At 29.3% G+C, this 23,215-nt stretch overlaps 1 protein-coding gene across 1 annotated transcript; it reads right to left on the bottom strand.

Annotated features, from left to right (window-relative positions):
• Positions 1–9,872: 9,872 nt before the first annotated feature.
• LOC100214764 (venom protein 302) lies at positions 9,873–22,717 on the bottom strand. The gene is made up of 3 exons (XM_065805794.1): positions 22,555–22,717; positions 22,220–22,378; positions 9,873–10,173 (listed from the first exon to the last, which is right to left on the bottom strand). The coding sequence occupies exons 1-3, from the start codon at positions 22,655–22,657 to the stop codon at positions 9,986–9,988; spliced, it is 450 nt and encodes a 149-aa protein (XP_065661866.1). The 5' UTR covers positions 22,658–22,717; the 3' UTR covers positions 9,873–9,985.
• Between the last annotated feature and the right edge of the window lie 498 nt (positions 22,718–23,215).

Below are 23,215 nucleotides of genomic sequence, written 5' to 3'. Positions count from 1 at the left end.
ATATTATTTTTGAAATGTCATCCGTTGAGATTACAAAAATTTTAAAACATTCACTACACCTAAGATTGTTATACTTAATACTTTTAACACTTAAGCATTACACTTACCCTCCTTCTGAGTACATTTCAGTGTAATCTCAAGAGGAAATTTTTTGAGTACTGCCACCTCACATTTATATATAGATAGATATAGATTATATGGCGGATAGATCTAATTGATGGATCTATCCGTTTCTTCCCAAATGAACACCTTGTCAACTATTAAAGTAGCTTAAGATGAGTGTCTTCGAATATCTTTCTGTTGAACATTGTAAAAACAAATTTTTGGACAAATATGTGTACTCAGTTTTGTTATAAATGCAGAATATCTGAAAGCAACGAATGGTTTTGACCGCAACATGCATATCTTTTGATTTAGCTAAGAAAATTTATGCGTAATATATGTTTCCATACTAAAAACTTTATATTACTTTAATATTTAAGACCTATGCTTTGAGAATAACTTCATTTATAATGTTTGAGAATAACTCCATTTATAATGTTTGGCATTAATAGTTTCAGAGAATTTTAAAAGAGTACACGCTATTTTTGTTTTGGTTAGTTTTATCGTTCTAAACGCAACATTAATTTTAGGCACCGTAAGTTGAATGAAAAATAATCTACATAAGTTCTAACAGCGTTTTGTGGTGCAATATGTTAGATCAAGTTCATATTTATTTGGAAAAGTTATTTTAAACCATTAGCAATACTTTAATTCTTGTAAAATCTTCTCTAATGTCTGAAGGCAACGGCGTGGAATTGGCCAATATGACATTTTTTTGTGTTTCATAATTGTAGTATAACTTGACATACTTATAATAAATTCAATTTAAAAAAGTTAACTTAATGAGAAAATATAACAAAAAAGGTGTTTGTCTAGTTACTTTTGGACAGTACGGTACATCATCGGTAAGAAAGGAGGCGTGAACTTCCTGGTTAAATTTTATTCCACGAAACTCTGTGATTAGACCGTAAGGACTTCTAGGAGCATCTGAATAAATAATATTAAAAAAAAAAAAAGAATACCCCCCCCCTCAATTTGAGGGGGCCTCATACTTTACATGGTCATAAAAATTGAACACTGAATAATTTAAACATAAAATTTGAAATCTGTCAATAAATACATAACTAGTTTACATTTATGAAAAAATAAATAATTCAACTAATTGCCCTCATGTTTAGGGTAGGGGGCTAAGATTTTAGCGTTTCTTGTTCCCATTCTCCAATTACAGTAATTTTTTTTGTGAAGAATCTTTTCGTCATACAATTGATTGTAAAAAAATTTGAAATATTCTTTTTGTTTAAAAGTTGGTTACTTCAAACATTTAAAAACCTCCCTTCGCAATTGTATATGTATACATATAAATGTATATGTATATATATATATATATATATATATATATATATATATATATATATATATATATATATATATATATATATATATATATATATATATATATATATATATATATATATATATATATATATATATATATATATATATATATATATATATATATATATATATATATATATATATATATATATATATATATATATATATACACATATATATATATAACGGGTGAAGCGGAAGTAATCGGACAAATCCTAATTTCATTATTTGAGCATAATAATTAGTTTTTGTGGTTTTATGCGTAGGCATCAACGTTCTATAAAATATAAACTTTATTATTTGAAACACAATTATTTAAAATGAGGTTAAATGCAGCTGAACGAGAATCTTTTCGAAAGCGACTAAAAATGTTTTTTGTAAATAAACCTAATATAAAAAAAATAAATAATCGTAAATCATTTTGAAAAGGAAGGATTTGCTCGAAGTACAATATATGATAACCTAAAAAGACTTGAAACTGTTCAATCGTTTTCTGATAGAAAGCACCCTGGTCGTCCGACATCCTGGACTAGAGAAAAGAAAGCCGAATTAACGAGACTTGTCAACAATCGAAAAGGGGTCAGTCAGAGAAAAATAGGTATTAAATTCGGTGTAAATCAATCGACAATTGGTCGTCAGTTAAAAATAATGAATATTTAATATAGAAAATAAATACGTGAAAAGACTCCAAAATACACTAAAGAACAACAAATAAAGGCAAAGAAAAGAAGCAGGAAACTAGTTAACCAACTCTATAATACAAAATCGCTTCTAGTAATCGATGACGAAAAATACTTTTGTTTTGCAGGGGACAACATGCCTGGAAATTCTAGATACTACACAAACAACAAAAAGACACGCCCAGAAAGTGTTCGTTTTATAGGAAAAGAGAAATTTCCAAAAAAATTATTAATGTGGATAGCCATATCTGACCGTGGTATGTTCTAGCCATTGTTTCGCACTTCCAAGGCCGTAGCGATCACTTCATCAATCTATATTAATGAATATAGATTGATGAAGTGTAATAATATTAGAAAAACGACTTCTTCCATTTATTCACAAGTATCATGGAGACTTTAACTATTTATTTTGGCTAGATTTAGCAAGTTCTCATTATTCTAAAGGTTCTCTAAATTGGATGGACCAATATGTCTAATACGTTGATAAAGAATCCAATCCCCCAAATGTGCCTCAAGCACGACTAATTGAAAATTTTTGGGGACATTTGGCACAGAAGGTTTACGAAAGAGATTGGCAAGCTTCAACAGAGCAAGTTTTGATTGATAGCATTAAACTAAAACTACAAGAAATTGATTTAAACTTTTTACAGTCGCATATGAAAGGCGTCAGAGCAAAATTGAGATCAATTGCAGATGGTGGTGTATTTTCATATAAAAAGTAATATATTTTTATTAAAAGATAAATGCTTTATTTAAAAAAAATATAATAGTAGTTTGTTTTTTTATTTATAAATAAGTTATTGAAGTAGTAAATAATTCCAAACGTTACACTCTTTTTTCAGCTTAAAAAAGGAACTAAATAAAAAAAAAAAATTGATACCACAACAGTTACGGGACAATTGGATGATAAAATCAATTTGTGTCCATAATTCTAATTATACTGTTTACCATCTTTACAATCTCGAAAAGTTCAGATAAATACATACATAAAAATAGCAAAGCTAATGCTTTAAAATTAAATTCAAAAGGGAATTTTCATTTCAGTAAGTCAAAAAAAAAAATGAAGATTTGAAAATGACTTTTTTTTAATTTAGAAGGTGGAATTCAAAAAAAGATACATGTTATTATGATTATCCGAAAGAAGAAGACATGTTTTTCTCAATTTTTTTATTAGTTGAACTTCCCAATAAATAAAATTTTTTTTATAAAATGTATCTAGAAAGAATCTTAAGTTTTATGCCAAAGTAAGCGGCTGAAAGGTATCACACGTCCCGGGGATCATGAGAAACTGTCACGGAAGACTCCGAAAAAATCCTTTGGAGGGAATGATCCTCACACATTACTGTTCTCAAAAATGCAAAAAATGAAATCTTTTGTGACCGCCCGAGAAAAAAAAATCAGTTTGAATTTTTTCATTTATTCCTTAAAATCATGAAATGACAACTCTGACTCTTTTTGCATTTTTACAGCATATCTAAACAAATTCTACTCAAGCACTCTTTAGATATGGATACTAAGGTGTACGCAATAATCTTTAAAAAGGATTCCTAATTCAAGCCAAACAGATTATAAACTCTTGATGGCTTTAGACACTCTTGCTGTTGAAGTCAACCATGCATGTTTTGAGCCACTTTGCATACTCTGGATGGTTGTTGGGCCTTTTGTATCTTTCCCAATGATATTTGAAGCTGTGATGCAGTGCCTCAGTGGCTTGCTCACTGTATTTGCCAAGTGATTCTTTTTTCAACAGAATAATGAACTTTTGGGGTGACACTGACCCCTTGGAGAGAAAGGTATGATGCTCTGAAGGCCTGAATCTTTGAAGTGAAGTGAGGATCAAGGGTGCTGCCAAAGCAGAAGGAAACTACAGCATCAAACTTTTGAAGAGTGTCGATGATGCCAAAAATATTGAAGGCACAATCCTGTATAAAGAAATGCTCAAATTTAGTAAAGAAAAACAGAAACAAAACACTATACCATGTACTTCTGAAGAGATTGGCATAAGGTAAGTTGTAAAACTTAAAAAGTACCTGCTCAGCCAGTTGCCTCAGCACATATACATTCCTAAGAAGCTTACAACATTCATTGCCAGCAAACTGGCAACCATGGAAAGGCTGGCTTTTGATGTGCAGTGATCTTGGCCAATCATCAGCCTTTGGCCAAGCCTTTTTCAAGGTCTTAAAGAGATGATTGACCACACCAAGGAGGAGGTGGAGCTCCATGGGTGCTATGAAGGTGAGGACCAAAGAGCTGTCTGGTTTGTCGAAGAGTGGCAAGTGAATGACATTCTTGAACAGTCGTGCTTGTTTTGGATCTTGCCCATGTGCCTGAAACACAAGAACATTTTATTTTTCCAATTTTTCAACACAAGAACATTTTATTTCCAATTTTCCAACACAAGAACATTTTATTTTTCCAATTTTTCTATTAAATTGACATTAATGAAAGAATAAAGGTTAGATCTGGTATCAAGAAACAGTTATTGTTGTTTGAATTGGTAACTGAATTAGTCAAAAATTAAGACTGTTATAAATTTTCCACGAAAAGAAGGAATGTAATTTTTACATGAAAGGCATCAAAGCACTGTCGCAGTGACCCAAACGTCCGAAGGTTCCCTTTTTGAGAGAGTTTTTTGGCTTCAAAATCACACCAAGTGCAGGGATGTGAGCAGGAATGGGACTGAATGCCACATACAATGTTGGCCAGTTTTAAGTCGCAGGAGAGGAGAAAGTCAACTCCATCAGGATGGATTAAGTCAAGGATCTTCTGAATGTTGGTGTAGTTTTCAGGAGCATCTTCAGCAATGGCAACCAGAAGCTGGCGCTTGACGCTTGTGTCTTTTGCCACTTGTGAAGCCAGAGTCTTTTTTCGAGGGGAAGATTGTAAGTCTTCAGGTTGTTCAGCTTCTTGAACTCTGAGGCTGATCTTGAGAAAGCCTCCTCTACCATCAATGCCAAGCTTTACGACATGTTCTAAGTAAATTTTCCTTTGGAGCAGCAGCTGATCAAGAAGGTCTGCTAGTTTGATGCAGTAAACAACAATTTGACTTTTTTCTGTTTTGTCATTTTTGATCTCAATTGTAGATTGGGTAAAGTATTCTGCTAAGCTCTTGCCAAGCTCAGCAAACTTTGCGTGAATGTTTGGCTTCAAGACTCGAGCCTGGGAGAAGTGGTTAAGTGTGGACACTAGCTTCTTTGCAGATTGATTTGACAGCCCGGTGTTGGCTTGAAGTTGCACTATGTTTCAAGCGCTCAAAACATCAGTTTCAGAGAAGAGATTTTTGGCACTGGATGGTCCTAGGATCACAGAGAAATTCTCATTACTAATTTAAAAAAATCTCTTAAGTATTTAAACCACGAAAATAATGTAGTAGTACCTATTAAGAACAATAAGTTTTACCTTTCTTCTCTCGCAAAGGCGCCCACCAGAGGCTTGAGCCAGTTTCACATTCCCATGTGGAGAGTATTCCTCGGCAGCGACTACAGATGCTGCCATTTGCTCTCCAACCTTAGGGTTTTCAAGTGCAAGTGGTGTCATATTTTCACTGAAGAAGGCATTATTGCAGTTGTGTGGCACCCCTCTTGAAGACAGTGGGTTGTCCAGAGGATGCTTTTCAAGGAACTTCATCCGCCCTATCTTACAGATAAGACAGTCACATGCTTGCTCTCTTGTAACTAGTCTCATCCTGATAGAGGAGAAGTCAAAGACAGGAGAAATGGTGACAGACTATCCCCTTGCTTTTTTCCCTAATGCAAGCCTACATGTGTCACAAATGCTTCTGGGCACTCTTGAGTCACTGAAGTCTATAGGAGTTGGAAAGGTTTCTAGCACAACTTGTATCAAGTGACCTGTCACCTATCTGAAACACTTTCTCATACATAGAAAGCAAACTGTTTTTCTGCATTCATCATGGGACTTGACTGAGTTAGGCATGATCGCAAAGCGGACCTAAAAAAAATCACTGCTTTTATGCATATGATTAGGGCTGTCATTGGTGACTAGCAAAAGTTGACATTGAAAATCTTTTTAAAAATTAAAAAGAAAATGAGTTATTGGTCAACAAACACCTTGTCATCATTAGATTTTTATGGAAAATTTACCTTTAAAATGGGATCCGAAGCAGATAAATTCTCATGCACAGATATGTAGGTATTGCACACTTTATTTTGTCAGTGCTATTTCCCGGAATTCAGAAAAAAAATTTTGATTAAAAATATAGCACAAAGCAAATATTTATCCTTTAGAATAAATATTTATCTGATATAAAAGATTTATATCAGATAAATATTTATTTATCTGATATAAATCTTTTATATCAGATAAATATTTACCAAAGACCAAAGATTGGTCCTTTAGACATATTGGGAAGAACTAACAAATCCTGTCTAATAAAAAATTACATATCAGGAAATGGTATCATATACGGCTTGTTAGAATAGATATAAAAGTTTAAAAAGGATTTATATTAATATATTTATATTTTACTTGTTTTTCTTTGTAAAGATGTTTTTGGTCAAATTCATCTCAGTAAAATTCATCTTAGTTAATAATTCAGAAAATATTTTGAAAAAAAAAAAGTTCCAAAATATTGGATTGCTGAAACCAATCGAATGAAAATAATTAAGTGAGAAAGAAAAGAATGAAGTGTGTCAAAAAAAAACGCAATAGAAACAAGCAAAAACGAAAAGTATACCAATCTTCTTCTGATATTGAACATTCCTTTTTATCTTCACAGAGTTTTGGAAAGGCACTTAATAAAGTAAATTCTAGTTAATGAAAATTTCATTAAATAGAATTTACTTTTTTAAGTAGGATTATTTTTTTCTTTCGTTCAAAAACAAATTCGTCACATGCAGATGATCATAGGCATATTCAGTTTTTGAAAGTAACGATTTTAGTTTAAAAGTGGAAAAAGCTAAGTTTTACAATCTGCAGTCATTCTATGTCAAGCTGGTCAACGATCTTCTCTACGATGCGTGTCTTTGCATATACCATTAAAAATCCAGGCTTTTAATCAATGCCCTTCTAAAACAAATTTATTTAATGTCAGACATAGTTGGCAGATCTGTTGGAATATAAGGCAGTCAATCTTGCATGTTAGTGTAAAGTGAATTGTGGATTATTAAAGTTTGATAAATTTATTTCTAATGTTATAGACTCATTTGGCAATGGCTCAAACAAACCGCTCTCTGTTTTTGATCAATGGGCCTCAGAAATGCGCTGAAAATTGTTATAGGGCTGTATCTTTGTTATAGGGCTGCATATTACTGCATTGCCACGTAAATATGAGGCTATAACAAAGTGTATATTTTCGGTTATGTCGCGAAAATGTATCAGAAAATGACTCGATTATACAAGTAAAATTGTCATTTCATTAGAAGACGATAACAGTTAATTTTGTATTAAACTTTTTTGTATATTTATAAACTATTCATCATTTTCTATTTTTAATTCTTCTAAAAGCAGATTAATTTCAGTGAAAGTTACATCATGATGAAGCAAATTGAAAATCAATCCGCTCACTGGGTCCATCAGCAACTAGCAGTAATCACTGCTAAAATTTGGAGTAAGAGCAATACACATTCTTATGCCGTTGTCTCTGAATGCTAAATATACTGTCTTGTTCATTATCAAACAATTATTTATTATCAAGTCATTATCAAAATATTTGCAAGGTAAAATTTTTCACAAATGAATTTTCATTACAATTCAAAAGCTCACATACCATGACAGCATTCAATAATTTCTAAAATTGTAATTTGCTCTTGTTAAGATTTGTTGGTCATTTTTTTAGATATTACAAGATAAGTGGGCAGTTGATGGTACAGGTGGAGAAATAAAAAGAATGGTTCGGGCAATAGCGAAATCTGGAAAACGATATTGTCGCAGTTTAAAATATTTTGCTAGCATTGCAAGTCAAAAATTAATAAAACTAATGTAAGTCTTTATTTGGAGAAAAACCTAAAAATGAAAGCTGTACATTTTGAAATTTTGGTTATAAATTATTCCATTTTTTAAATAATCTCTATTACAAACAAGAGTATTACAGCAAACCAAATAGTGATCATAGAGACGCTTTTTAAGGATAGATTTAAAGTTAAGGGAATTCGTTGTCACCAAGGGTATTCTTTGTCATAATTCATTTTTAATATTGATAGAGCTTTTATGCAATTTGTAACCAATCAGAAATAAAAATTGCTTAGAAGCGAGCTTCATTTTGTAAACATACGAAAATATATTATCTTTAATATTATATATTAACAATACATTATTTTTCTTTAATATAATACTGTTTACATAATATATATATATATATATATATATATATATATATATATATATATATATATATATATATATATATATATATATATATATATATATATATTAAATATTTGCACATTTAATATAATTATTATTGAAATGTGTTTTATATGATCTGGTCATAATTAATTTATTTCCATACGTACAATCGAAAAATGACAAATTTTTAATTTCCGTTCGTTACTTTTTTTTTCGTCCGTGTGTGGCTCTAACTACAATTGTGGCTCTATGATACATCGCAGAATACTGCAACTTTGGAATAACTACTTATAAAAAACAAAACATCCGTCGCTGATTCACATTTTCAGAGAAATTAAGGTTTATTTATTAAATTTTCTTTTTTTTTTGACTTATTCTGTTCAGTGCGTGACCCTAATATAGAATTAAATTATTCCTTAATGAATCGACCCATAGCTACCATATGTGTATACGAAATATATACATAGATTTTATTTTAATTAAAGTAACTTGAAGATTACTAACTGCATTTTATTCAAAATAAATAATACAATAGTTGCAATGTTCAGTGTGTAATTTTTTGGAAATGCCAAAAATGCATTTCATGTCACGAGGAAGTGAAAAGTATGTTTAATTAGTATACATTTATGCACTTTGTAACTGAAAAATAAACCAAATACCATAATTAATGAACACAAAAGTTAATTTAAGTCTCATTTAATAAGTTGATTCTGATGTTTGTCAAATGCATTTTTGCTTTCGGATAAATCACAAACTTTGCATGTAAACTTTTTTGCACATAATTAAAGATGAAACATTTAAAGAAGAAACATTTGCTGAAAAATTTAAAACTTTCGGAAAAGATCCAGAATCTAAAACCCTTCGTCTGAAACTAAAGAAACAGTTCTCAAGTTGTAACATCTCAAGAATTCTATTATCTTCTGTTAATAACGTAAAAGCGTTTGTTGTAGAGCATGGAGCCTAACAAAAGTATTCTTAACTATTGTAGAGTCTATTGTTGACACCAAAACTACTCTACAAATTACAGAGTCAACATGAATTGTTTAAGGACGATTATACCAAACTTCTAAAAATTATTGAAAATTTCACTGAAAACTACATTGTGTTTTGTACATCAGCCTTATATCATCATCATACATCCTATTACATCAACGACATTGAGTTTCAGAGCAAAAATTATAATTTAACAAAAGTTACAGCTGTTCTTACATTGTTTAATATCCGCATTAAATACCGAGAAATGCTATGACTAATAAAAAAGTTTGCAATGTTGGCCTTTGAGCAAAAATAAACTTTTTTTATATAAAATAAATTACAGTAAAAAATGAGTATACTTTGCGGCACGGTCTCAGCGAAACGCAATATTTTTGTAATAAAAGTATCTTTTTTTTTCAAAATGTAAATTCGTTTCAAATTTGAAATAATATATTTGATTAATAAAAGAAAAACTAGTTGTAATAATAAGAACAAAATTTTAAAAAACTTAACATATGTCATCATCTAAAGTTACTACTAAAGCAAAGTCATAAATTAATACTAAAATATTGTCACATAATAATGCATTTTTAAGCATAGCATGTTTTTTGACACATCTTTTTCTCTCTGAATCGATTTGCATTTCCTCCGCAACCACCGTAAATAAATCGCTTGCAAGTATCAGTTTTGTTGTCGTAGTACCAAACTTTAATTGCTGCTCTACATGGTCCAGTCTCTGGTTTTAAAGCACAAGCGTTTTCCTTGTTGTTGGATATCTCTATAAATTAAAATTTTTAAAATGATCAATTAAAGTGGTACATCTCTAAATAATTTTCATACTTTCGATATTTCACAAACATACTTTTTAAATAGTTTAAATATCAAAGAATTCAAAAAAGTGATTTGAATTGTAAAAAAAAGTTTTAAATACCTAAAATGACACTTTATTTTAAGGTAGTAAAATTTCAGCGCCTAGTAACGCTCATAGCAACTATGTAAGACTCTTAGATAACCCTAATAGGTGAATATTTTCTAAGTAAGGACACAGTGGATGTTTATACAAACTGCTATCCACTTTGTTTTTGCTCTAAAATCCATAACTTTAAACAGTTTTAAACATAGCTGAGCGAAAAGCATTTTAATAATCAAGATAGGTGTGTGTTTTTTTGGTGGATTTTTCTAAGCATTTATTTATATTATGACTTTAATATGGGATCATCTGACAGAAGAAAAAAGTCGAGAGCAAAGAGACGTCCAGTTAACTTAATTACAGTACAAACTTCTAGTGAAAGCAAATATACTGATATAGATAAAGTAACAACATCCACTTCTCAAAACAAATCAGCTTCTGCGAAAAAATTAAAAATGGACTCTATAGCTTCCCATAATACAATTAAAAATGACTCTGAATGCTATGCTTTTATGAATGGTGATATACTTAGAGATATTATTGATTTTATTGGGACTTGTCCATGTTGTCAATGCAAAAAATTACAAATAAGTATGACATTTCTGCAAAGAAAGGATTAACTCATTTTTTTTTTATTTACTGTCGATACCCAAACACTGTCCAAACACTAAAAAGGTTGCAAATACTGTGAGTTAAAAGAATCGTCTGCCTATAATATATGACATGCTTCACTTATCTGTAGCATTAACCATAAAGGATGTGCTGGAGCAATGGAGTCAGTTGGTGCACTTTTAATGTTAAACATTCTGTCCGAATAAACAGTTTACGATATACAAAATACAGATGTGATGGTGATAGTAAATCATTTAAAGATATATTTGATGCAGACCCATATCCGGGATATAAAATTGTAAAAAGTGAATGTGTTGGGCATGTTTAAAAAAAGATTGGATCACGATTAAGAGCTTTGAAAGTTAGTTACAAGGGCAAACTATTAAGTGATGGTAAGAGTCTGACTGGCAAGGGAAGAATGACTGATAAAGTTATTAATACGCTTCAGAATTATTATGGCATGACCATACGTCAAAATGAAGGTAATATATTTGGCCTGAAAAAAAGTATTGGTGAACTCATACATCATTGTTCAGCAAACGACGATCCTGAAGACCGTCATAAATTTTGCCCTCAAACTAATGAATTCTGGTGTAAGTACCAATTGGATAAGCTAAACAATACTTCTAAATACAAGGACAGTATATCTCTACCAAAGGCTATAAGTGATATAATCAAACCAATTTTTTCTTGGAAAGATCTTGGCTCAGACAACCTTTTAAAAAGATGTTTAGATGGGGAGACTCAAAATGTTAATGAGGCATTGAACAATATTATATGGACACGTGCTCCAAAAACTGTTTGAGTAGGCAGAAGAATAATTGAGATTGCTGTACCAATGGATCAAATGGTATTTTGGAAGTTTTTAAAAATTTGAATATTCAAACTAATAAAGTTCAATTACAAAGTTTAACTGAAAGTTACAAGACAAATTGCGTATTTATCAAGTTAACAAAAAGTCAACCGATTCAGAAAAGGCAACGTAAAAAGTTAAGAGCCAATAGAAGAGGTTTTGATGATAAGAATAAAGAAGAAGAGGGTGAAATTTATGGGAAAGGAGAATTTCGAATCATTTTTATATACTTTTCATATTATATTTTTAGTTATTTTTCTTTATTTACTGTTTTAAAAAATTATCTTTTAATTAATTTTCCGTCGAAGATTGTAAATTATGTATTCTACCAATAGTTTTGAAATTTGGCACAGTTTTTCCTAAGATGATTGTTTACGTTCTGACAATTTTGAAAATTAAGAAAAAAATTATTATATGAGTTATTTTGAAAAATAACCCCCTTTTTTCTATATAATTGAAAATCAAAAATGTCTTGAAGCATTATGGGTAAAATATTTATGATATGAAGTTTTTTTAATTGCCAGAACGTGCAACTCATGTAACAATTTTGAGCTTTTAAATGTTATTTGTTCAAAAGTTATTTTTGACAGAAGATTACCCCCTTTTTTGCCAAAAAAGGGCTAATTATGCAAATAACATTTTTTTATTATTTAAAAAAAACAAAAAACTTTTTTTCTTTTTCTTTTTCAATACTACACCAGAAAAATAAAACTTTAAATCAGTTTATTGAAGTTTATTTATTTAGAGATGTACCACCTTAAATGATGTATTTGAGTTTTTACGCTCTTATTTCAATAGACAATTGTTCTGGAATAAATATGAAAAAACAAAATTTACAAATTTCATCTAATTAAATAATAAAGTAAATTTTAAATAAAAATTAAAAAAAAATGCCGAAAAGTTATCGGCTTGCAATTTATAGCGGCTGCCAATAATGGTATACTAAGTTATTTATAGTTTATTATATTTGCTTGGTGTATATATATATATATATATATATATATATATATATATATATATATATATATATATATATATATATATATATATATATATATATATATATATATATATATATACATATATACAGGCACACCCAGAGGGTGGAGGGCAATTGAGGTATTTAGCCCCGGGCATCACATACTCTTAAAAGTTTGCTAATAAATAATAAAAAATTTATAATTTAATAAATTCAAACTCTACCTTATTGCAAATAATGGTGAAATTGTTATTTTACAGTAAAATTATTGTACTTGTACTGAAAAAATATTGTAAAAAAAAAAAAAAAAAATGTTCTAATTTGAAAATGAACAAATTTTTGCGCATTAGTTTTTTTTCTTTTTAACTTTGTTTACATTTAAAATAGGTTACATTTAAAATTTACTTTACAATAAACCTTTGCAAGGTTTTCGTTTAGTTGATCTGAACGCTCGCGTTTTGGTCTTTTGTTTGGGTAAAAAAGTGAAGATCATTAATTTTTTGTTTCTTATTTTACGATTTGCATAAGGGCAACATCTTGTCATCTTTAATTTTTGTGTTTTCCTGCATTTTGTTCCGACTATATTTTTACAACGGAAAGAAATAAAATACATTTCGACTATATTTCGATAAGAAGTATATCTTCTGTGGATTTTTTAAATTGTAAAAACTGACTTTTTGCTCTGCGATTAATAACACTAAAGTTATTCTAAATTTTTAATTTTTTTCAATTTAAATTTAAAAATATTTTACGTTCTTTATATTGTCACAAGTTTTAGAATGGATAATCGTAGACCTCCAAGATTGAACCAGTTGTGTGGAGCTGCTGGGAGAAAAAGAGCGATGACGCGGAAAGAAAACGAAAACAAAAATAGACGAACGCTTTTAGCTGGATCAAAAATGAAGAAAAATTCTTGATGCGCTCGAATTAATTGCTCGTCACAACAAAACGTTACACGATCATTTGCATTTTATTGCTAAACACCAAGAAGAAGAAAAACGCATGCAAGCTCATTACTTATCCTGGAGATCACAGAATGAATTTATCGAGGAGTGTGGCAAATTAGTGGTTCCAGAAGTTGTTCAAGAAATCAAGAAATCAATATATTTCACCATCACTATTGACAGCACTCCCGATTCTTCCCATAGCGAGCAAATTAATTTCGTTTTTAGATTTTTGCATTTCAGTAATATTTCAGTAATATTTCAGCAGTGGGAGGTTAAAGAAAGGTTCATTAATCTAGGAGAACTTGAAAAGAAAAAGGGAGGTAATATAGCAAATTTGATATTAAATGTGTTGAAAGAAATGAGCTTGACATAAAAAATTGTCGGGGTCAATGTAACGATAATGGCGCTAATATGTCAGGTCTCTACAATGTTCAAGCATTGATTAAACAGAATAATCCACAAGCAATTTTCATTCCTTGCTCGGCTCACAGTTTAAACTTATGTGGTGTACACGCTGTTGAATCATCAGCTTTGTAAAATCCTATTTTGAAAATATCCAAAAGCTATGCAATCTCTTTAGCTGCAGCCCACTTTGTTGGAAAATTCTTCTAAAGGAGACAGGGATATCATTACGTAAACTTTCTGCTACACGATGGAGCTCAAGGATAGAAGCAGTCAAACCACTAGCGAAAAAGCAAAGAGAGAGATCTTAAAATCATTACATCGTCTAAAAGACTTGGACCTTCCGGGCGAAAGTAGTAACAAAGTTCATTACCTAATTAAATGGATGAATTCTTTTGAATTTATTGTTTTCACCACTTTTTGGCTTAAATGATTGATGGCAGTTAACAACGTGAGTCTTCTGCTTCAATCCACTCAACTTACTCTTGATGATGAATTGAAGATTATAAATGGTCTTTTGATGGATCTAGATAGAATTTGTTTACATACATACTTTATATATATATAAATATATATATAAAATAATTTTGAATCTAAAATCGAAATAGTTATAAGGTATCCAATCTGAAATGTAGAACCAAAAAATTTAAGTTGTTATTTCCTTTTTATCTACTCACTATCTCAACGTCATCATTTTCAATCGCTAATACAACAAGCTGAGGAATTATGTAATAAAAGTGTTGTTTTATGCTCTTAAAAAAAGAGTAAGGCGTTGTTTTGGAATTAAGAAATGGCATAGTTTAAGGATATTCTGGAATGTAGAAACTGAAAATTCAAGTAGGTTAACTGAGAGTTTTCATGCAAAGCTGCAAAAAATCTGTAAACAGCTTTTATTAGAGAACTTATATAAACTATTATTAAAATTAACAAAGTTTTGATAAACTTTTAAGATAAAGCTGTTGCAAGTGTAGCGTATCTTAAACGTATGTTAAACGTGGTTAAAAGTCCGTTTGATATAAATATCTAACAATAAACACTTAACACTCAACCATTTTTACTTATATAATTACTTTCAGGAGTTATAATAATTGAAATAACTTTGAGTGTTTGAATTTTTTTCATAGAGCTCAAAATATAAATTTCTTTTATCTGTATTTAGAAAAATAACTGTAGTCCAAAATTTCATAATGTAATGTATTCTATCAATGATATGCAATGAATAGTGATAAACAAAGAAAGTAATTGTTTTTGTTTCTGTTAGGGTCGCCATGGTTTGACTCTGATAATAATAAGGTCATCACGATTTGACTTCAAAAATAGGATTATTTATTTAAAAGTGTTATTAATTAAATTCCTATAAAAATTTTTATTAATTTTATTAATAAAAAATTATTATACATTCAGCATTATTTTATAAGCTTTAATACTATTCACATGACGAATTTGCAGATATCCGACTTCAATGTTAAAATATTTGTTAACATATCTTTGATACTATCCACGTGACGGATTTGCTGAAATTCACATGACAGATTTGCAGATATCCGAATTCAATGTTAAAACATTTTTTAACATTTCTTTTTCTGCGTAAGATATTATGTGTTTAGTCTAAATATATCATGGTGTATACAAAACATATACATATACAAAACAAGTACATATCCACACAATACATAAACATATGACCAAAAATTTTTACTTAATAAGATAAATGATATTTTTGGTCATAACTTTGCTATACTTTCGCCAGATTAAAAAATTTTCAGCTTTATTTCTTAATCAAACTGAGAATTTTCATGCAAAGCTGCAAAAAATCTGTAAATATCTTTTATTAGAGAACTTATATGAACTATTATTAAAATTAACAAAGTTTTGATAAACTCTTAAGATAAAGCTGTTGCAAGTGTAGTGTATCTTAAACGTATGTTAAACGTGGAAAAGTCCGTATGATATAAATATCTAACATTAAACACTTAACACTCAACAATTTTTACTTATATAATTACTTTCAGGAGTTATAATAATTGAAATAACTTTGAGCGTTTGACTTTTTCTCATAGAGCTCAAAATATAAATTTTTATCTGTATTTAGAAAAATAACTATAGTCCATAACTTCATGATGTAAAATATTCCTTCAATGATATACAAAAAATAGTGATAATTGTTTTTGTTAGTGTCGTCATGGTTTGACTCTGATAATAAAATCTGATGATAAAAGTGTTATTAATTAAATTCCTATAAAATTTTTTATTTGAAATGCAGTTTACCTTTTGTTTTTAATTAGTTTTTTGAGTTTTTTTTAGGCGATTCTAGAAGTCTTTACGATCCTACCAAAGCACGCGGAATAGCATTTAACCGGTAAGTTCACGCCTCCTTCCTTACCAATGATGCATGTATAGTCAGAACCGGGTTCTAACTACGGGCCTTCAGTTTTAAAACAAGAACTCTAACGCACAATACGCACTACACCACGCCGCTATATTGCTTTACCAGAAGTGCGGTAAACTGTCAAATATTAAATTTGATGAACAAGATGACACTTCAAATACTTTTTCCGTATTCACTACTCCATCAGAGCTACATTTAAATTTATGTGTCATTACATTTTCATTAACACTTGTATAATTTTACTTATAAGCAATGGTACAATTAAAAAAATTAGAGTTTAATATTTTTAGCTCCTCTTGCATATTTTACTACAGATACTCTCATTAATAAAATGATTCTTGATAAAACTTCAAAAATATTTAGTAGGAATATATTGTTTTTCTGAGATATGTTGTTAATATATTTCTCTTCAATGATAAGTAATTAACTCGTCATGTTTAAACTGACTTTAAACAAGTTTAGTCAAACTATTTCCTGACTAAAGCTCTGAAATCAATTAGAATCTCTTTTATTTTTTTAATTAACATTAAATTAACCAAACTCTTAAACACTGAAACAAAAAAAAAAAAAACTTGAAAAAACAATTGCAAACGCTGTGGCTCAAAATCAATCAAAATCATGTACCTTTGTTTTCAATAAATTTCAAAATTTCAAAAAAACAATAAAATATGTTTATGATCAAAACAATTTCATCTTAACACATAAAAATACTGTCAAACTAAAAATACTGTCAAAATAATGGGGATAAGGAAAATCTCTATAGATGAAAATAAGTTCAGACAATCGACTAAAAAGAGAAAGATTTTTTACAACATTCAATTTGTGCACTTTAAGTTGCAATAGACGCAAGTCATATCCAGGGTTGACCAATCGGGGGAGATACCTTCTTTATTCGAAGAACTCTATATAAAGATATTTTAATTCTTTACAAAGATAAACATACATTCGCAATTAAACTAATTAAAAATTTTACCAGCACGATAATCATTGATATTTATCTATCTTTATCGCGTAATAATCAAATATCAAGCAATTACTCAATGATTTTATCATTGAGTAATTGCTTGATCCAAAAAATAACTACTCAATGATTTTCAATTGCTCTCCTAAAAAATACATATTTTTCTTGATAAAAGTATACTGTTAATTCTACATCCTCAAAAAATAGAAGCGATCACTTACCTGTGTCATATTTAAATAAACTTACAGGTTCCCAATTTTAAAAAAGTATTAATGAGATAATATATGAGATCTATATTCCATTCATGTCTGGAATCACAACAATTTTCTAAACTCAAACAGTGACCATCTAAACGCTAATTTTAATAACATGAAACTTACAATCGGGAGCTATGAAAATGAGCCAACACAAGTTTATATTGTCTTTACTAATAGTGCAACTGCGGCTCACTGTGAATATCTTAAAAAGAAACCTGAATATTAAAAACTCTGGTGGATTGGATGATTTAAGCAGAAGTAAAAAGACTCTTCCTTATCACTTTCGAAAATGGAGAGATATCGGGTTTCAAAACTATTACAATTTTATTACTTATATTCGATACAAAATAGCTCAAAAACATATCTGCAAAGCTGTTAAGTTAGCTCAAAGCCATAAGCTCTAGAAGCATTACGTTATAATTGAAAGGCTAAAAAAAAGAAAACCAATAAACTTTTGGAATGCTTTTAAAATTATAAAAAACCATACAAACTTGCAACCACTTTGCGATGAAACAACCATCAGAGAATTTGAAAATAATTTTGAAAAATTATTAAACGCTCCTTGAATAACTAAAACTTGTGCACACGATAAAAGAAAGTGTAATTATAACCGAAAAAATTGTTAGAGGAGTTTATCCATTTTAAAATCAATCTCGAGATTCGTTTGGCATATTAGCTGAAAATTTGAAACTCCCAAATTGTGACGCACTGTTTACTCAATTAATTATGGGTGGACTTCAAAATCAATGTCTTCATATATCATAGTATCACTTGTTAAATTATATAGATAGTTTTTAGATAACCCTAGTAACCATCGGGGTATTAGTACTTTACCTATTTTTATTAAATTTCTAAAATATTTGATTTTAATAAATGTCCAGAGATAAGGAACACTCACATTTTCAATTTGGTTTTAACTCTAACAGTCCAATCATGCATACAAAATTTGTGATTAGTGCATCAGAATTTGTGATGAGAACAGTTCAACCATGCATGCAGAATATGTGATCAGTGAAACTACTAAACATTACAACAGTAAAAAACTCACCTGTTTGTTTATGCTCCTTAGATGCTGAAAAAGCCTTTGACGGCTGTAACTGGGAGATATCGGGTTTCAAAACTATCAAAATTTTATTACTTAAATTCTTTTTGATAAGTTATGTTTCAACAAAAAGCTACATTTGCATATAGTTAGGCTATCTTTTCATTATTTCAATTATAGTAGTAAAGCCGTCTTATGCCAAGGTTGTAAATCAAACGAATTCTTTCTTAAACAAGGAGTAAGGCAAGGATAAAATCACCGCATCTCATTAATATATATACACAACATCTACTCAAAACAATTAAAAACAAAAGTAATATAGGTACATCTATACATGGTAACTTCACTGGTGTCGTATTTTATGACGACATCAGACTTCTAAGCTCAACTCTCTCTTGTCTTGAAAAGTTATTAAAACTTGAAATATATACTGCAACTCAGATCGCATAAAACTAAATCCTGATAAAACAGATTTCCACATAACAGTTGTAGTCTATGCAAAGTCATTTGATTACAGAAAAATGTACAATACCCTTTGCTGGTTATCAAATGAATTTGCATAGCAGGCTTAAACACTTAGGTTTAACATGGGACACAGAACACTATTTTAAGTTTCACTTGATCAGATACACATTACAGAAAAAACATGTAATTTCAGGGCAGCGGTCCAAACTCTTATTTAATCAGGAATTCAATTCGCCCATCTAAGATCTATAACTCATTCACATCAAACCTTGGCAGTACTCATATTAACCTATGTCTGGAACTTTGCAAAAATAGTGACGTGAATATGCAAAAACTAGATAAAATCAGAAAGAGGGCATTAAAATCGATTTTCAACCTTTTGAAACGTTGTATAAACTACTTACATATTTTTTTTTAAAGACATATCAGAATAAATACACCAATATAAATTGAACTTATTTATTCGTCTTTTGAACAACAAATTAACATACGGCATTATTGGATTTCAACTGAGGAATCCTACAGTAAAACACTATTTTGAAGATTATGTCCCGCAGGTGTGCCGTGTTATTATATTAAGTTTTAAAACTTTATATTATAAACTTTAAAACTTTATTTTAAAACTTCATATTAAATCTTGGAATTTCTTCATTTGTGGATATGCAGCATGGAGTGGGTCTTCAATACTGGTTGCGAATTACCAGCAGTGAAACAAGGAACAAAAATTCCAGCAAAAAACAGCCAAGAATTTATTGAAAACAAAAAAAATTCCAGCACTTATTCAAAATACAATTAAAAATAAGGGTACCTTTTGTCAACAAGAGAAATGGCACATCTAATACTGCCGATGTTGCAGGAAAATTCTTTAATTATCCATCTGTGACTGGAAGAATTTTAAATTTGAATACCAATATCATCAAACTATTTAGGGACCTGCTCATTAATATGAACAGTACAACCACAAGATCAGATGTAAAAATTTTCAAGCAGAAATCTGAACGTCTGTTTGGACTCATTTCTAACGAACAGTTTTTAAAAGCCATTCCAATGTCACAGTCTGTGCATAGAATGGTAGTTTATGGCGTTTCTTTTATTAAATATTTTAAGTATCCAATAGATTCTTTGGCTGGGAGTGCCATTGAAGCCAGGAACAAAGTCAACCATACTGCATGAGTAGGTCATGCACGTTTAACTTCATTTGCTGAAAATACTAGGGATACAGCTAATTATTTATTTATAACATCTGACATGTCTCTATACTGCAAGAAGAAAAAAATGCAAGAGGTATAAAAGCTATACTGCAAGAAGATTTAGCTCATAACTGTTTTTAAGGTAAATATTGGAGTAAGCTATGTGTATCTTTCAATTTAGATATTTAATGTTATTGTTTAATTTTATTGGTGATACACTTTAGGTGCTGGTGGTAGCCAATCTGATATCTGAATCTTTTAACATAATCAACACAATAAAAACAAAAAAAAAACTAATTGTCAGAAAAGTTGAAACATTTGAATCCCAAACTTTTATGTTTGAGGAAAAATTGCGTCAATTGACCTCAAATTAACTCCATTTTGCCATGTTTTTGTTTTCTTCAAAAATGTGTCTAAAGTATTTCTACTTAGGGATGAATAGTGCAATTCTTGAAGGCTTGTTGTAAATATTAAATGTTGCTCATCATAAGGATTGCTGAGACATGTTTAGAATGAAAATTTTAATTATATTTCAATTATATCTATTTATTACAGTGAATACAGTTTTTTTCTTGAATGTATAATTATTAGAACTAGAATTTGATAATAGATAATTTCTATAATAAAAAGTTTATATCTTAAACTATACTATTTATTACAATAATGAAACTTTTTAAAATTTTAATGTTTGTTGTTAAATAATTTTAGGAAGTCAAAGAGTAATGGTTTGTATGAAGAAAAGAAATCAGGAAGTATCATTAAACCATATAGCTGTAATTGAAAAGCAAGTTTTCTTGTTATTTCGGCCAGGAACTTTAAATCCCTCCGGGATTTTATTTTGTGTTGGAGTAGTTTTGTCGCATTTTATTTTGTGTTGGAGTATTTTTGTCGGATTTAAAAGCAAATATAGAAATATAAAACTTCTTTTTGTAAATCCAGCAAAAATACTACTAAATTCTTATTTAGACATTTATTAGTTAATTTTTATTCTAGAAATTTATTATTAGTCGTTCAAAAACACAACAAAAAAAACAACAATAAACTAACTTTAAATATTATTTACGAATTTTTTAAACTTTTATCTTTTATTTGCAATCGTTTTTCACGTTTTGAAAAATTATCCAATATCATTGGATAATTTTTGTTAAACGTGGAATGTGATTTGTTAACTTTTAATTATGATAATTACGCAGTGTTTAATAGAAAATTATTTTACTACTAAGACTGTTCCTTGAAAAATGACGTATTTTAACTTCGTTCTAACTCCAGTTTATAATAACTCCTTGGTTAGTGATACGTTATTAGTGGACTTATGAGATGGTATTGAAAGTTCGGTCAAGGTTGATGTTATCATTTTAAATTAAATATTTAGTACTAGTTTTTATTTATCATTTTTTTTATTTTTACAATATCAATTATCAACATAAATTTTTGTATGTTTCAGGAAAAGAAATTGAAATTTTTTTATTTATGCGTGATAAATAAATGTTCAAAGCTTAAGTGACCGAACTTAGGCAATTTTACAGTATATTTCTTTTATTATTCAACAGCGAATCTATTTATTTACGCTAAACTAAAAATCGTTAAGAAAAGTAATTAAACTTGTTTAATTACTTTTCTTAACGATTTCTTTTATTTACACTTAACTAAAGTCTGTTTTGCTCTTTTTTAACGATTTCTTTCCGCTGACCTTGTTCTTGTTTTGCGCAGACACCAAAAAATAAACCGACAAGAAAGCAAGTTAAATAAAATGTTGTAAAAAATAAGAAAAAATTACTCGCATAATAAGAGTTTTACATATTGATTTAAAAACTTACTTTTGATTGAAACACATACGCCTTTTGCATGTCGTTTCACTTGAGCGCAAACAAAGCCAACATCACATTTTCCATACATATTCCATAAGCCACCGCATTTTTCTCCGTCAACTTTAGCACATGTGTCGCAGCAGCCGCATATTCCTTTCACGTAGCCTCCTTATGGTAAAAGAAAAAAAAAATTAAAAATCAAAACAAGTTAATCAAAAATATTTTAAATTTAACTAAAATTAACTTTTTATAAAATAAATTAGTTTTTTTATTAACAAGTTAAATATTAAGTTAAATAAATAGGTTTACAATTAATAAGTTAATAAATTAAAATACAATAATACCGTTACATAGAGGACGTGGAGGACAAAGATCAGGCTCGCATGGTCGGCACCTTAAACACATCACTACTTCAAGTACTAATATAATTAATAAAATCGATTTCATTTTTGAGAAAACACTGCCACACTTTTAATCGAAAAAAATGTCCGAATAATTTTATTTTTTTAAAGAAAGGTTCGCATGACTATCTAAACAACACGTGGTGTTTACTCTTGCTATTGCTAATGTTATTTATTTATCGTTCTACTTTTAGTAAAAATTTTTAGAGATGGGTCTTAAGGGTAGTTTTAGTGTAACTGAATTCAAGAACTGAAGTCAAATAATATTTTAGTTTGACTAAATATAGGCGACTAACTTTATTTGAACTAAAAATTTAGTCGACTAATTTTAGTTACCTGAAATGTTAGCCTATTAATTTTAGTTAGACTTAGAAGTTAGTTGACTAACTTGTTATTTTGAATAAAAATAGTCGACTTAAATATTAGTTACGGTTTTTTAAATTAACTTAGGAATTAATTTTAGGTAGAGACACGAGTTAAATTAGAATTAGATAGTAGTTAATTAGTAAGAAAGTAAGTGAAGAAATAATTTTAAAAAAATTTATAAGGGTTCCTAGGAAAATAAAAATAGACCAGGACGAAGTTGATTTACCACACAAATCTG

Source organism: Hydra vulgaris, chromosome 09 (assembly GCF_038396675.1).
Source record: "Hydra vulgaris chromosome 09, alternate assembly HydraT2T_AEP".
Classification (NCBI taxonomy): domain Eukaryota; kingdom Metazoa; phylum Cnidaria; class Hydrozoa; order Anthoathecata; family Hydridae; genus Hydra; species Hydra vulgaris.
Note: the sequence above shows the minus strand (reverse complement) of the source record. Positions and strands in the feature narration are given on the sequence as shown.